The sequence below is a fragment of the Pempheris klunzingeri genome, chromosome 5 (genome assembly GCF_042242105.1).
Source record: "Pempheris klunzingeri isolate RE-2024b chromosome 5, fPemKlu1.hap1, whole genome shotgun sequence".
Taxonomy (NCBI): domain Eukaryota; kingdom Metazoa; phylum Chordata; class Actinopteri; order Acropomatiformes; family Pempheridae; genus Pempheris; species Pempheris klunzingeri.
Genome location: NC_092016.1, coordinates 10620636 through 10636626, shown reverse-complemented (window position 1 = coordinate 10636626; position 15991 = coordinate 10620636). Strand labels below are relative to the sequence as shown.

General features: G+C 41.4%; 3 protein-coding genes across 3 annotated transcripts; 2 read left to right on the top strand and 1 right to left on the bottom strand.

Moving 5' to 3' along the window:
* Nucleotides 1-67: 67 nt before the first annotated feature.
* On the top strand, nt 68-2133 carry LOC139201831 (cysteine-rich motor neuron 1 protein). The gene is made up of 3 exons (XM_070831260.1): nt 68-612; nt 1459-1546; nt 1638-2133. The coding sequence occupies exons 1-3, from the start codon at nt 285-287 to the stop codon at nt 1891-1893; spliced, it is 672 nt and encodes a 223-aa protein (XP_070687361.1). The 5' UTR covers nt 68-284; the 3' UTR covers nt 1894-2133.
* A 2205-nt stretch (nt 2134-4338) lies between these two features.
* parp16 (poly (ADP-ribose) polymerase family, member 16) lies at nt 4339-8895 on the bottom strand. The gene is made up of 7 exons (XM_070831128.1): nt 8851-8895; nt 7812-8008; nt 7106-7243; nt 6809-7015; nt 6447-6618; nt 6207-6351; nt 4339-4826 (listed from the first exon to the last, which is right to left on the bottom strand). Exons 2-7 carry the CDS (start codon nt 7998-8000, stop codon nt 4691-4693), a joined length of 987 nt encoding a protein of 328 aa, XP_070687229.1. The 5' UTR covers nt 8001-8008; nt 8851-8895; the 3' UTR covers nt 4339-4690.
* Nucleotides 8896-10630: 1735 nt separating this feature from the next.
* scamp5a (secretory carrier membrane protein 5a) lies at nt 10631-15787 on the top strand. Its single transcript, XM_070830720.1, has 7 exons — nt 10631-10730; nt 11618-11698; nt 11869-11988; nt 12971-13127; nt 13219-13320; nt 14381-14498; nt 15288-15787. Exons 2-7 carry the CDS (start codon nt 11692-11694, stop codon nt 15474-15476), a joined length of 693 nt encoding a protein of 230 aa, XP_070686821.1. The 5' UTR covers nt 10631-10730; nt 11618-11691; the 3' UTR covers nt 15477-15787.
* The last annotated feature ends 204 nt before the right edge of the window (nt 15788-15991 follow it).

Below are 15991 nucleotides of genomic sequence, written 5' to 3'. Positions count from 1 at the left end.
GTCTTCATCAGACTTATCTTCCAGTGTTCGGAAGGAAGGAATTTCTTGAAAACAAAATCACATTGTTGATAATGTGAAGATAAGACGTGGGGATAATTAACTGTGCATTTAGTCTAAATCCACCCAGTGAAACCCACCCTGCCCTCACCTATTGGCTGCTGGTGGGGGTGGAGGTTGTGGCTCATGAGCTGTGAAGCCTTGCTGGTGTGTTATCCCAGGGGCCGACATGCATAAAAGGTGCTGGCAGGTGTTCTCACCTCAGGATAACGTTCGGCTGATCGAGGATGTGGCTGCTCTTCTTTTTGAGTGCCTTGTTGGGGGCGTTGGGGGCGGACAAGGCGCCCTCTGGAACAGCTCAGCAGCTTCAGACTCTTCACTGCCCCCCCTGCGAGCAGATCCACTGCTCCTCCAGGCGGGCACTGAAGCTCCAGTGTAAAGGTGGTGTCTCGACAAGTGTCTGTGGCTGCTGTCCCGTCTGTGCCAGAGTGGAGGGGGAGACCTGTGGGGGAACGTGGGACTATCTGGGCAAGTGTGATGAGGGGCTGGTGTGTGTTTACCAGGACTCAGCAGCTGGCAAACCAGGCACAGAGCGCGAGGGGATCTGTAAGGCAGGTGAGATTATAGTTTATAGCCTCAATTAGTATCAAGCATGTGCCCAGAATTACTTTTTTATTATTATTATTACAATGTGCCACAGGGAGATTAACCAACAATTAGAAAAAACTGCAGCAAAGTCTGAATTTGGATCAAAAAAAAGTCAATAATATAGACTCAAAAACATGTGTTGTGAATACCACAATGTAAAAGTACTCATCCTGCAGGAGAATTGCTCCTGTCAGAGTTAGATTTTATATTTCTTATAATAATAAGAAGATCCAGAAGGACCTAGTTGTGACAATTTTTTAAAGTCTAGATTAATAAATAGAGATGCTTCACATTTTAAAAACTCATGTCTTTTGAAAAAAAATTGATCTGCAGAATAATAACTATAGCCACGACTTAAATGTAGTGGAGTAAAAACATTTCCCTCCTAAATGTGGTGGAGTAGAAGCATAAAGTAGCACAAAACAAAAATACTAAAACTTCTAACTACAGCTCCTAAGTACAGCACAGCAGTAAATCTACTTAGTGACATGCCACTTGTGTAAGTCATTGCAGTGGGATGGTGCCAATGTGGTAAATCTTTTTTATGCGCTGATAAAGCAGTCAAGGCTTCCTTTGATTCAAAGGTTTCAGCTAACAGTTAAGCCATAATTACACCTCTTATCTATTGGTGGTGAAGAGTTGTCGCCGTTATTGATACGGTATCAGTGCGAGTGCAAGATTTGAGATTTTCATGTTTTGTTGCTGCTCGAGAAAAGATACTAATATTCAATTTGATATATTTTAGGCTTTGTGATTTGTGAGTCCCACCTGTTTGTCATTCAGTGCTTGTTTAAAAAAACATGTTTTGTGCAGTGATTGAATCCTCGGATCCGGAGAGCTGTCACCCAGAGTGCACCAGGGAATACTGCCAGGCCAACCCCACTGAAATCTGCTCTGCCAGGTGAGTGAAAAAGAAAAAAAAGAAAAAAACAAAAGAGATCCCCCCCCTTAATAGCTTCTCGTGCTGCAGAACTGAATTTCCTGCTCTGTAGGTTTGTGTCTCTGGAGAAGACAGCGTGCCAGGGCTCCTGCCAACACACCTCCTGCTCAAGCTGTCTGCTGCTGAAACCCCCATCATGCTCTCAGACCTGCAGCACCTCTGATACATCCTGTCTACAACGCTATGGGAAGTGTGTGCACAATCACCTGACAGCAACTCACAACCCAATATGCCACAACGCCATACAGGTACGTGAGAGAAAAAGCACCAAAGAGCCACAAATGACCTGCTTTTCTTCATTTTACTGAACTGCCTTGAAGCACCTCACACATTAATCCAACGCTGTCTCCCTTTTTCTCTCCGTAGAATAATTCAGAAGGACATTTTCTCTGTTTGGTCCCAGCGTGTCCAAAGACGCACTCCTAACTCCCTTTGGACAGAGAGGACGCTCAGAGGAAACTAGCTCATGTAGCATCGTGGAAAAAGGCAGCTATCTATAAACTTTGTGTATAAATCTTTTGTAAAATGATCACATTTTGTTTGCAACATGAACCATGAATAACGACCTTTGAAATTTTTTGTGTTTTACATCATGAAAAAAATAAAATTCTTTGTCATACTGTACTTTGGTTTTATTATTTTGGTAGGATCAATACATTACAGTGAAGTTGAATAAGATACAAAATCCACCTGCTTTGAAAAGCAAATCAGCGGTGCACCCTGCCTTGAATGAATGAACAAATGAATGAATGACATAAGCATACAGTTAACCTAAATGATCAAAAAACATTTGGGGTGCGCCTGAAGAATGATTAGCTATTCTTCACTAGTAACATGTATTACAGTCTATGTACTGGGACCCACTTAATCTAGTAGTGAGCAGATGATGGTCGTTAATGAAGCGATGACTAACGTGATGCTTATACATGATCTGCATAGTGTTGATGATACTGGTTTTAGTGGTGTGGGTCCACAGATGGCAATATTGGTCTGTTGGTTGGTTCCCACACCAACAACTTGGATGGATTGTCATGACATTAAGCTCATGTCTCCCTCAGGATAAATCCTCTGACTTTTCATAAAGCACCATGATCAGCTGCATATCAACTGTTGAGGTCATGTGTGGGAAAAGGCATAAGAATGGGTTTTGAACGCATCGTATATACAGCTGGTCTTACTCTAAACTTAACCTTTCTACAAAAACCTGCTTGTGAATACTTAGAAACAATGCAGCGAGATTCTAAAAACTAACTAAATTTGAGGAAGGAATAACACTGGAACAACAATGTAGTAAATGAAACGGTCGTATCTGTCCAGCAGCAGGTATCCTCTTTACAAATTGTTCCCATTTAGGGACGTTTTGTGGTTCACAGGAGCTGTGAAGCGTTGTGAGTCCCCTCTGCCATCGCTGCCCCCCTCACAGTTGATGGTTATTGAATAACAGACGGTTTATGAGGCAGCAATAATGAAGCTTGTGTAGAAAGGGAATAAAGTGTGGACCAACAATGGGCAGTTTGTTCTGTGTCCTTCAAATGTGAGCCGTTTCTGAAGGGGAGAAGCAGTTTATCTGAAGGATTTCGCAAGAAGGAATCGCGTTTTTATACCAAAACAAAGGCCTGCGTTTTCTTTCATCTTCTTTTAACTTGTGAGTCAGTCGCATCACCAAAGTAGTGTGACGTCAACAAAATATCCGTCGTCTAATGAGCCAGAGGATAGGACTGTGCAGATACTTGTGCAGATACAATTTTGTCTCTGAACAAATAGGAACACGCCATTCATTTCTAAATACAGTACTCCATCATTTTAGTTAATAATTTGTCCTCTTACAAGGTTGTACAAACAACTACCCAAAATCTCTTCCTTCTGTACATTTGTACGTTCTTGTGTGTCTAACTGCGGATACACATCAGCATATCAGGTATCTATTAGAACGACAGGCTCGGCCACCAAAGCACACCGCCTCTGTTATCAATCCCATATAGCTGTCTGACTTTTTTTTACTGATAAAAACAAGGGATAACAAAGCAGTGTCTGCGTGCCAGCTGTAATAAATGTGCCCCTGTCGGAGGAGACCCATGTTAAAGTTTGAATACAACAGAAAACCTGGGAACAATAGAAAAGTACAAAAGATTATTATGAAGGAGTGACCTGCAGCTGCAGATGATTATTCTCAGCATGTCTGAATAATGTGTGATGTTACATGTTATGTTTAATGCGCCTGACAAACATTTAAAAGTCAGCCACTACACTTTAGAGCAAACTATCCTGGAAATTATAACACATATTATGAACATGTTAAGAGGATATACAGCTTTCTTTTCTGCTATGAGAATATGAAAGCGTAGCTTTATGTGATGCATCATTATAAATATAGTATCTAAGCACAACAAAAATGGCCACCTTGTGTATATTTTCTTTTCTTTTCTTCTGTGGTAGTTTTCATTACCTCAAAGGTGAGTTATAAAACTCCTCCTACCCATTGATTTCCTACAAACTGAGTGTGTGAAGTCAAACAATAACAAAGTATGCATTTAAATTGGAACATAGTCATTGGTGCCTAATGAACAGACTGCCAGTCAGTTATCAGAGACACTAACGAGTCAATGTAATCAGTTAGTGTGTGCTACAAAACCTCAATACTTTAGAGACCTAAAACACAGAGAAAGATGCTTGATGCTTGACTTGATGCTGTGTGGTTACTTAGATGATTTTCTTTTGACCCTTTGGGTAGTAAGACCGTGTCCTCGGAGGTCTAAAACCACACACCAGCGGAGCTCATCTACAAAACAGGAAGTTTACTAAACCATACAAATTACAGGTGAAACATTGCATAACATTTTTGAAATGCAGAGTTATTAATTATTATTACTCTTTTTGAACAAAATGAAGACACATTAGGATCCCAATAGCTGCTGTTTCAAAAGAAAAGTTATCTTGGAATAACAGTAATCATAGTTATTTGTACAACTAAAGAAAAGAACAATTGCAGAGAGGAAACAGTATAAAGGTGCATAAAACTTTATCTTTGCTCGGGTCTCCAGTCAGTCTGTGATCAGGACGACAGTGTGGATAATGAACATTCAGGCCGTCTGTCCTGTTGTCGTGTCACCTGAATAGTCTGTTCCAGAAGGATACGAAGGCGGTGGAGTTAAAGGCACCGATGAATATGAGCAGCAGAAGGTAGAGGCTCATCATGATGGCGAAATGGTGTCTGAGGAGCCAGGAGGTGCTGCGGGAATGTCTGAAGGTAAAAACCACAAAAATTACCTTAAATTTACAAGCACCAACCAAAATCATAGTAGTCAGAATTGCGATAATATAATCATATGAATGTTGTTTTTAAATCATTATTATTTATCTATTTCTTTCTCTTTTTTTCCCCTCAACTATTTTATTGATTATGTCCAGACAGGTACAACATAGTCAGTTACATATCACTGTATTTTGCTTTTACAATACTAATAAAGTCACAATTCAGGAAGTTGTTATGGAAAAAAAAACGAGAGAAGAGGGGTAGGGAGATTTGTCAGGGAGTTAAACATTGTTATTTAGTGGAGTGTATGGGAAAGTTTAGCAGGTTATTGATATTTCTTCATTATCAGTATCAGCATACTTAATAGCTTTATTCAGGAAGGACAAATGTTGTAAACAAACCAGAGATTTGATTCTTAGTCTGGAGGAATGGTGGGCAGGTTATTGAAATAATCAATAAATGGTCCCCATAATTTTGAAGGGAAACTTTATATTTTTCCAAGCTTGAAAAAAAACAAAAAAACATCAAATCATTTGACTTGATTGAAAAAGTGGTGCTTTATTAGCTTATTATTATTATTACTATTTCTTGTCGTCATGCTAAGCTAAGCTAACTGGCTACTGGCTCTAGCTACATATTTACTGTATAGACATAGAAGAGGTATCAATCTACTTTTTATTGCCAAAATGTCAGTCAGTGGTGGCTACATTTTTACATTTTGATTCCTGCCAAGGGTTGAAATAACTGTTAATTGCTTTAATGTGTCCCTTCTTTAATTCTACAAATTATGAACAAGTATTTGTAGAATAAAAAGCGAAGTATTGGTTTGTATTAAGCACTTGATTTACATACTCAGCTGGATCAGATCTCCCTCCATGTTTCCACCATACTGGCACATGGCAAAACAGCTCATTTCCTGATCAATCTTTATCCTTATTATCTTCAGTACAGTTATATAATTGGGAATCGTAAGCGTTGCCATTACCCACATTGAGATGCTTTCCTTCATTTTGTTTTAATTACTTTTACACTGCTGAGTGGAGTAGAAAACAGCACTGTGCATGTGGGAATCAAAACAAGCAGAGTGGGTGCTGCTCCTCTATGCTTGAATTATACTCTGAACATCTTGAATTTCCCACATGGTGTCACTGGGGGCCTTTAAAGTCTTTGAGTGCCGGTGGATACTGGTTTTTCAAGGTTCCATTCATTACATGAAAGGCATCCTGCCAGGCCTCTGGTGTTTTGGTTGGTGTGCATGAAAAGGTGTCTGAGACATTGCCAAAGCACTTCAGAAAACTTTTGTGTGTGTGAAATGTTGTTTATAAACACTTGTTCAGCATTTACATCCTTGACCCAGCAGGTTCTTACCTGGACAGGTGCCTCCTCTGAGAGTAAACAAGCAGGTATTTGACTCGCAAAAGCTGATTGTTGGTGACTACAAAGTACTTCTGAGGTACTTCCCCTCCTTCGCTGTTTTTTGCTCTCGAGCGCTGGCGGTCAATGATTTCTGAGTCTGAAATGGGAAATGAGTGGTTGGTTTTAACATGAAGTGATTTAAACATCAGCGTTACTGGATTTTCAGTCAAGTGAGTCACACGTTTAACGCACCTTTTTTCTTCACCTGACACTTAACGTCTGGGTGATCAATGACTTCGCACAGAGCGACGCAGCTGAGCAGTGGACCCAGGAGACTTTCTCGCCAGCCGCTGCAGTGGGGGCTGTAGAGGACAGCCATGCTGAGGTCACTGGTGAGGTAGGTCCCCTCTCCAAACACTGAGTTCTGCACACAACATGCAAATTGAGTTTTTGAAACAACAGAATATCACACACAGATTTCCACTTCAGAAATCTCTGCACTACAACACTCAACAGCTCCATGAAGTCTTGTGAATTATATTACATAATGTAGGTTGATAAATGACAGAGTGTTGTTTCCACAGGACGAATGAAGCAGTGATGACTGCACTAACCTTGTTGAGGTGACAGTGCAGTCCGTTGTGAATGATAGAGTGAAAGTTCTCCAGGCGGCTCCCGTGGAAGGCATAGAAGACGTCTCTGCCTGCCCTCGTCTTCTCAAACCTGGCGTTCATCTGATCACAGTACTCCAGCTCGAACAGGAAGTCTGGCACAGGCGCAGAAATCCCTTCATTTTCCGTCAGGTTACAAAGTTTGGCATACTGGAAAATATCAAAAAAAAACAACAGTAAACAAAAAAGCAAGTAGTAAAAGGCGTTGTTGTTTGTGTAATTATACTTGTGGTGGTATACCTCATCTTTCTGCAGTGTCTTTACAGCAAAGCTCTTTGAAGAGAGGATCCAGTGCGTGAGAGCCAGATGATGATCTCCCTGTCTGGGTCGTAGTCTCACCAACTCTCTCACACCGGGCAAAGAGTAAGCATCTGCCAACTAGAGAACAAAACAAACTACTAGTATGTTTTCTTTTTTACTCTTTGTAATGCTGTATTTTCTCTTCTTCATCTCTGCATCAACGTCAGCGGAAATTTCTGTTTTTAATTTGGTCATGCAAGTGATTCTATATCCTGACCATGGCGGCAGAAACCAAGATACAAATCTGTCATAAACAGTATATATTTACACTGCCAATCAAAATGTTCTGATCACCTTTAGTCTGACATTTTTGATCAAACGATAGAAACGTGCTCTTTGAAAATACCCTTAATTTATGAAGTACTGCATAGGTAATAGGTGGATACAAGCAGATTCAGCCTCTCTGAATTTTCATTGTAAATAAACATGCTGTACTGGAGTTGGATGTATTTTGACTTTCTCGCCAAAATGCACTGCTCATACCTCTGAAACATTTACCTCTTCAACCAGATGCAAATTGTTTTGCAGTCTTATTCTGCTACCTCTTACAGTGCATTACTGCCACCAAGTGTATTGTGTGTCATGTATGCATAAATACTACATTAGACGGTGTTCAAAAGCTTTTGACTGTCACTTAATATCTTACCAGCTGCTCAAAGTCCTTATTGTCACCACTTAAGTATCTTGGGGGGAAGGGTCTGAGCAAAGAGTCCCTCTTGTAGTTCTGTGCAGCAGCAACAAACAGGCTACAGCGGAGGTCTGCTGCTACCGGGTCTCTGTGCAGACAGGAGCACACCAGCTCTCTGACTGCCTCAGGTGGAAGCGGTGGCTGCATTCCCAGCGCTGCAGACAGAGGCGATAGGTTAGCACACAAGTGAGCACAGTCAAAAAATTCTGCTAGGTGACACCAGCACAGCAGGTACCTCCTGAAAACATGCATAGGGGTGGATTAAAAATTGATGTGTGGTGCCAAACTGTGTGGTCCCATCAGCATGCTTCCCTTGATGATAACTTAAATCTGCTGATTATTGTCTAAATTGCATCCATAACTTTGACCCATAACTGATCCATAACATTATCATGTTTGAAGGGGTGGGATGCAAATTTTGGCAGCATCAAGTCTCTCCCTCCTCATCTTCTCTTATTTTGAAGGAAAGACATTTTCTGACTGGGATACAAACCTGGTCTTTACATCTGACTTGTTTGTACTAGTGAACCTGCTAGTTAAGAGACCCAGCAGGTGATGTAACTGGCTCAGGTTAGCTCATCTACTCATTTAGCAAATATAAACACACTTAAGCTACTGCCAAGTTAAGCTCGGAGTTACTTTAGTCAATACGTAACGTCTTTACTGTGTGTTTTGGTCAACATTAAATCAGAGAATGACACTATAATAAAAACCCCGTGTACTGTTTTTTCCTGTGCTGACGCTACACTTTGGTTCCTGAGTGAGGTTAGCTGGGAATTAGCATTGGAGGGTCAGAGGAAGCTACGTTAGCTAACATTAGCTGAGCTACAACAAGTGAAGAGCTGCTTCACTATCTATCGTCAAGTAACGTTACTGATGACAAATACAGAATTGTCGGACTACTGTGGGATCCTGAATGTGTCATGAATACACCCCCGTTACACACGGACCTATTTAAATGGACAGACACTAGTTTTATGTCATTATTTGTCGTTACCTTCAGTCTTGCTCAACTCATAGCACTGCAGGAAGCTAGCTTGAGGAGTTGCTACGTTCAGGTGCAGCAAAAATAACGGAATTGCTACGTTTCCCACATGGACGTAATGTGCAAACACAAACAAGGCAGATATATTGCGAATGGACAAGTTTAATGGACAGTAAATAATGCAAATAACAACCATATAACTGCCTTGACAAACACATCAATACGTGATTAGTTTGTATTTTTGATTCTATTGATTCTATTGTGTGTCAGGAATATACATTATGAAATTTACGAGGATCAGTGAAAGCAGCATTCTTCATACTAGACTGATAGGACTTTCAGTCCCCCCTCCACAACAGCTGGAAGAACCATGGACAGACTTTATCGAGTGTCAAAAACAAAATTCCCAAACCAAAAATTCATTTTTGTTTGGGAAAGAAGGTAAAAACATGCATAATTTATCACAAATACCTTAATATACTATGTTTTTTTTGGTAAAATATGTATCGTTATAAGTTTTGTAGCCATTGGCTGAAAGAAAGAGCTGCTCTGATTGGCCAAAAGGAAGACGCACTCTGATTGGCAGAAAGAAAGAAGCTCTCTGATTGGCCAAAAGGAAGACTTGTCCTGATTGGCCAAAAGAATGGCACGTTCTGCTAACCCGAAAATAAAGGGCTCTCTGATTGGCCTAAAGAAAGAATCACTCTGATTGGCCAAAAGAAAGAACCACTCTGATTGGACGGAAGGAAAAAAAAATTACTAGGAATGCTGTGGGCTTCTGACATGGCAAAAATAAAAAGGGGATCTCTTTAAAGACATACAGCATTGGAGCAAGGAAACACACAACATCAACTATTTTTTACCTGCACTACAAAGCAAAAGCAGGCAATATCGTTATAGGTTGTATGTCTGTAATGTTTAACAACTGAAATAGATAACGTCCCGTTATAGCCTATAAGCTAAGGTTAACTTACATTAGCCCGGTCAGTGTAGCCTGAGCACCAATCAGTAGTAAACTGTGACTGCCTATAAAGAACATGGGTCACACTACAAGCTATTCTTTCACAGGCTATGACTTTTTGTGCATTTATTATCTGCAGAGAGGATGAGCGATCACAGGCTGTGTGCCACTGTCATCTATGCTGGTCACATTAGTCTACAGCTGTTAATATTAAATTCATGAAAGTGAAATTGGTTTGGCTTTGCGCCCCTTAAATAAGCTGGTACAGGTTCAAGAAACACAGGTGAGTCATTTCACGCAATGGCAGATGAGCATATAGCGTTAGCATGTAGCTTGGAGCCATAAAATCCTTCTATCAGGATCTTTTTCAGGACGGGGGTACAAATCAGAAATCAGTGATGAGGGATTAAATCCTGGTGCAGCCAACTCCACAGCATCTCTTTGGCATAGTGTTATTAATCTAAATTGTCTGGTTCAAGTGTGTACACAGTTACTGTCTATGTGGGACAAGTGATTGTTTTCCACCCAAAAGGGGCGTGGTTATGAGAGCTACTCTGGATGACGTATAGCCGATTTTTTCAACACTGTGGACTACATCGGGGAGGGGCGGGGCTTGTTGGAATATTCCTGCTTTCTGATTGGTCGGCTCAGGCCAGCAACAAATCCCGTATTTTGTCCCTGAGTCCTGGTCCTGCCCGGGAGGGTAAAACCAGCAGGAGGAGGGGTGGATACGCGCGTAAAGAAAAGACCTGACGTCACGTGACCGCCTCTTACTCCCAAACCCATCATTTGAGGAATAACGTAACATATTTCTGTCCTAACAGCGCCGGCCCTGGCTGTTTCCTCCGATGTGTTTTAATGCTGATTAATCCATAGGATGCTATTTAAACGAGCGGAGGGATTCTAGCGACATCCTCGGACTAAACCGGAGGTAAGGCGTTTTAATACTGCCTTTTCATTCATCACACTCCATCTAGGGGGGAGGAGGGAGGTGGATGTGTTAAAATAAACCGGATTCTGCCTTCAGTAAAACGATGAAATCTGCAGCCTGGGGTGGTTTATAGTGAGGATGGTGGAGGTTGACCTGCTCGGCGTCCGGATGGAGAAGCAGCACCGTGTCGCACAGGGCTGAAGGACGCCTCTCCATCGCCTGTGATCACGATGCACTGTGCCCCACTGCAGCATCACCGACATCCGCCGACACAAACACACATATGAGACAGTTTTAGCAGCAGAATGGGTAAAATCGACCGGGATCGGGCTGTTTTCTTTGGCAGTGATTGCTTTATTTTGCGTCAGAAAGATGCCCTTCACAGAGAAAGCCATACCCCACATCCACCATCATATGCATTGAAATGTGCTTTGCAAACACAGTCAGATGATGTGGAAGGTGGGTGATGATATCTTATTGGCAAGTTACAGAGCTAAACAAACAGCTCCAGTACATATAGTCCAATCTGTGCACTCTGCAGGCCTGTAACACGCCTATTTTGCGCCCATAGGTTATGAATACATTTCAGGAATCGAGACAAGGCCACGCTGGTTCCCACCGCCCGGATTACACAGCTGTAATATAACGATGAGGGAACATGTTCATCTCTGTTGATGTAATGAATGATGCACTAATATGGGTGGTCACACAGGAAGGGTTGAGCACAACCTCTGATCAAATCAAATAGGGATTTAAGGCCTTTTATTCCACTGAAGTCTGTGCATATATCCACAGGAAGGCCCATGGAGGATTGTGGCCTGTCTTCAAGGAGACCAGCGTGTGAGTGATGCTGCACTTAATAAAACAGCTCTGCTCTTTCTGTGCAGTTTGGTTTGCAAGGCAGCTGAGATCGAAGTCTGTGTGCCTGTTTGCCAGTGGAGGAAAATACTGAGCGGTCATCATGGCTGGTAAGATTTTCCTTTCTGCTCAGCTACAGAGTCTATGCACAAAGCTGGGTGTTAATGCAAACCTTATTTATAAAGGCTAAATTGTAATCCTGCATGCAGCTGTCTTAACTTGATTTCATTATGAATTTGGTGTGTGGGCAGCTGCGTTGAACTGTGTCTTTGTATCCTAGAAAACAACTTCCCCCCCCTGCCTCGGTTCATCCCCCTCAAGCCATGTTTTTACCAAGACTTCAATGAGATCCCAGACCAGCGTCGCACCATGTGCAAGAGGCTCTACTACCTTTGGATCTGTGAGTGCACCTGCAGTTTGCGTGTTAAACGTTTGTGTGCTGGCTTTATACGTAAAATTCAGGTTTTGAAACATGGTATAAGCTGTTAACCTGCCGTGCCACTTTGTTTTACCCAAAATATTATGAGAGCCAAACATCACAGACACTCGCGTAGAGCTGTGAGACCAGACTGACCGGTCTCACCGCCTGGTACAGAGCCACTGTTTGAAAATCAGGTTGATTTTGATCAAGTTGATTGGTGGAAAGTAACTACTTTGATTATTGATTAATCATGTCAGGTATTTTCTGGAAAAATGACAAATTTCTCTGGTTCCACGTTCTTAAATGTGAGGAGTTGCTGCTTTTCTTTGTTGCATGCCATTGATGATTGAATATCTTTGAATTTTGTTCTGATCATCAGACAAAACATCATACTTTAAGACATCTTGGGCTCTGAGATTTTTTTATATAACTTATATATATATAAAATATATATAATGTATAAAGAAAATGAGTCAATTAAGAGAACAATGGTTCGTTGCAGGCCTTAGTGATAACAGTAGATAACAGTAATTGTGGAACTGTAATATTCACATGAGCATCATGGTCTCTTTTTTCTCGCACTCTGGCACAACAATTTCCTCCGGGATTAATAAAGTCGGTCTTATTCTTATTCTTATTCTTATTTTTATCACCACAGAGGTTCTGCCATTTGAAAATAAGAATGTAAGTCTGGTGAAAAAGTAGATTAGTTTACACAAAACTTTTGCTTCCTGTAGAGTAGAAACTGCGTTCTGTGAGTGCTAAATAATTTGTAGCTCTAGTCTACGTTAGATAATTGTAGTTTGAATATAGAACTGAAAATGTGGTGTTGAACACTCGCTGAGATTCGTAGTGACTCAGGCCTGCTGAATTATGAGCCATGCAGCCTGTGGGGTGTTCGCCAGAGAGGTTCATGTCTTCAGTCTTTCATATCCTTGCTCCTTCTCTGTGCTGTCGACAGTGAATAGCGCCACACTGGCTGTCAATCTGATTGGCTGTCTGGCGTGGATGTGTGGAGGTGGCGGGGCGACCAACTTTGGCATGGCCTTCCTGTGGCTCATCCTCTTCACTCCGTGTTCCTATGTGTGCTGGTTCAGGCCCATCTACAAGGCCTTCAAGTGAGCTGTCCGCTCTGAGCACACTCAACATTTGTACCTGCTGTTCTGCCGAATCACATCATTTCTGACGTTTATTATTCTCTCTGTGCAGGACCGACAGCTCTTTCAACTTTATGGCTTTCTTCTTCGTCTTCATGGCCCAGGTGGTGATCAGTATTATCCAGACTGTTGGCATTCCAGGCTGGGGAGTGTGGTAAGAACTTTGAATGGATTAGTATCAAACACAGATATCTAATATATTTAATAGGAAACATAAAATACAGATAGGTGACAAATAAAAAAAAAAACAACAACATAAAGTTGTTTAACAAGCCACAATAAGCACAGCTTTGGACTGATAAACACCATTCTTCTAAAACACTGTATTTTCACCTATTTCTCGCTTAGTATTCAGCTCACTTGTGACAGCGAAGCATGATTCACATCGTTTTCACATTCTTTTCAGTGACCCCCTGTGTCCTGTATGTGAGCATCTGCATTTGTTATGTTTATTCATATATGTATTCAGATTTGTCCGTAAATGTGTCACCCATCTCTACTCAAAATGTGAGTTTCATGCACAGATATTCATAAGTCATGTATAATTTACACTCAGCACAGTCAATTAAAAAGTGAATATAGGTTTGTCTATTGGGTTCATGCTGTCTCACAGGTCAATCTGGTTCACATAGGATGTAGACAAATCCTCCTCATACCTCTACTTAAGTATTAAGAACAGTTATCAGACTTTTACTATTAGAAAAGCCCTCAAATAGTGTCTCATATTACCTTAAGGCATTGTGTGAGTCTCATACTGCACCCCCTCTCTGACAATACTGAGATAATTGTTCCCCACAAGCTTGTATTTGTTCACATTTTAGCCAATTGGTACCACTGAAAATTTGCTGAATATTAGCAGTTCCTTCTTGCAATGCACCCATGTATGTACAGACAACAATCACAGCTATTACTATGATTCTGAGCTATACAGAGATGATTCAATCCTTGGGACATGTAAGTCACAACGAATCTAAGATTACGTCTGTACCTGAGTGTTCAGGTATGAGTGTTTGAATGTGCTATGACTCTGAGGAGGAGGATGAGTTCTGACCCAAATTACGGCAATTGGGCACAAAGAGTTTTAAACTGAAGCCTGAAGCCAAACTATTTTGTGAATATGGGGCTACTGGGTAGAGTTAAGGGTTGGATAATGACCGATAACGCACCGTCATCAGTGTGAGATGTTACTGTAACTCTTTTGTTGTTCCCCCCAGTGGCTGGCTGGCTACCATCAGCTTCTTCAGCACCAACATTGGCTCAGCTGTGGTCATGCTGATTCCCACCATTATGTTTACTGCGGTGGCTGTACTCTCCTTCATCGCCCTCTCAAAGGTGACCAATACGTTTCTACTTTCTGAAACTTTCTGAAACGCTTCACTCAGCAGTGCTTGACACACCCCAGACACTAATATAAAACATTTTTCCCACTTTTTGAACAGGTCCACATGGCATTTGTTATAGACCCATCATGCGTTTCTATTCCACTCGAAAAGTGGAAGCTAGCACACTATGCTACCTAGCTTTGATATAGGTTATCATAGGTTATCATAATTACAAATAAAAAAATGTAGCGGCCTCCCATCAGCCGAACACCATTTTTCAGTGTAATTAAACTCCAATTTAATGGATATGGTGTCAGATTGTAGATGTACAGCATTCTAATCCTTACATGACCAATAATCTTATAACCAACCTGATGATGTGAAACACTCAACCCTTTAACATGGGAAGCTTTCCCATCTTTACCATCCATCTCGTAGGATGTGAACATAACTTAACAGAGTCACTGAGTTCAAATCACAGACAAGACCAAGCAACGGCAGCAAACGTCTGTCACTTTGCTGATTAGCTGGAACTGAAAGGATATGATGAACTATTCACCCACACAGATGCATGAATTTCACCAATCAAATCTTTCTACAGTCCAGAAATCATCAGTGGTATAAAAAGACATTAGTATGTAGGTGGCGCCATCACTGCTGAAAAATAAATAGAAAAAAATGTTTCATCTTTGCAAAAAATGATCTGACTTTAATTCTGTGGAAGTTTGTCTCCCCGAAACACAGTAATGATAGAAAAGTGCTTTTGGAATTACAACTTTCGTGCATTGTCCTTTTGCAGGTCCACAACTTTTACCGTGGCAGCGGTGGCAGCCTGGGTAAAGCCCAAGAGGAGTGGGCCACCGGGGCGTGGAAGAATCCCCACGTCCAGCAGGCAGCTCAGCAGGCGGCCATGGGAGCCGCGCAGGGAGCCGTGCAGCAGAACCAGTACTCAGCAGCTCCCACCTACAACTACGATGACCCGATGTAGGACAGAAGAGGGGGCCAGGCTGCCATGTGGGAATGATAAAAAGGGATCAATTGAGAACACAATTCAGAATTAGGTGCCCTTCATTATAACACTGTACAAGGTGAATTCAAACAGAACAAAGTCAAGTTTTTGGTGGAAGCGTACTTTTATTGAATTCTGACACATATGGTAGTTAAGAATTTAAGTCAGTTCACGTTTCAAATCAACAGCTCGTTCTCAAAAAGCTGTTGGTTGTTTTTTTGAATCTCTTATGCTGCTCAGTTTTAGCTGGTCAATATGTGTGTTGCTTTCCAAAGGAGACAATACCCTGAGCTTCATCACTTTATTCAGGTAGGTTCATCTGTGGTGTGAGTGACTTCTCAGCGCCTTCCTGTGTGTCACACGTTAAAACACCTTTTATTGACCTTTAATGTGTTTTTTAATGTACTGTAGTAGCTACATCGTTAAGAGTGTTAACTGTCATTAGCCTTGAAGGTCACAAAACCCTTAAAACATTTGCCCCTCAGTTGATGTAC

Excerpts from the sequence above, each read along its gene's own strand:
- LOC139201831 (XM_070831260.1), top strand. The coding sequence starts at position 285 with ATGTGGCTGCTCTTCTTTTTGAGTGCCTTGTTGGGGGCGTTGGGGGCG. Across the intron at positions 613-1,458 it reads CGAGGGGATCTGTAAGGCAG|TGATTGAATCCTCGGATCCG; the intron begins GTGAGATTATAG and ends TGTTTTGTGCAG. Across the intron at positions 1,547-1,637 it reads ACTGAAATCTGCTCTGCCAG|GTTTGTGTCTCTGGAGAAGA; the intron begins GTGAGTGAAAAA and ends CCTGCTCTGTAG.
- parp16 (XM_070831128.1), bottom strand. The coding sequence starts at position 8,000 with ATGCAGCCACCGCTTCCACCTGAGGCAGTCAGAGAGCTGGTGTGCTCC. Across the intron at positions 7,244-7,811 it reads ATAAGGACTTTGAGCAGCTG|TTGGCAGATGCTTACTCTTT; the intron begins GTAAGATATTAA and ends TTTGTTCTCTAG. Across the intron at positions 4,827-6,206 it reads CAGAGGAGGCACCTGTCCAG|ACATTCCCGCAGCACCTCCT; the intron begins GTAAGAACCTGC and ends TTTTACCTTCAG.
- scamp5a (XM_070830720.1), top strand. Across the intron at positions 11,989-12,970 it reads GCTCTACTACCTTTGGATCT|TGAATAGCGCCACACTGGCT; the intron begins GTGAGTGCACCT and ends TGCTGTCGACAG. Across the intron at positions 14,499-15,287 it reads CCTTCATCGCCCTCTCAAAG|GTCCACAACTTTTACCGTGG; the intron begins GTGACCAATACG and ends GTCCTTTTGCAG.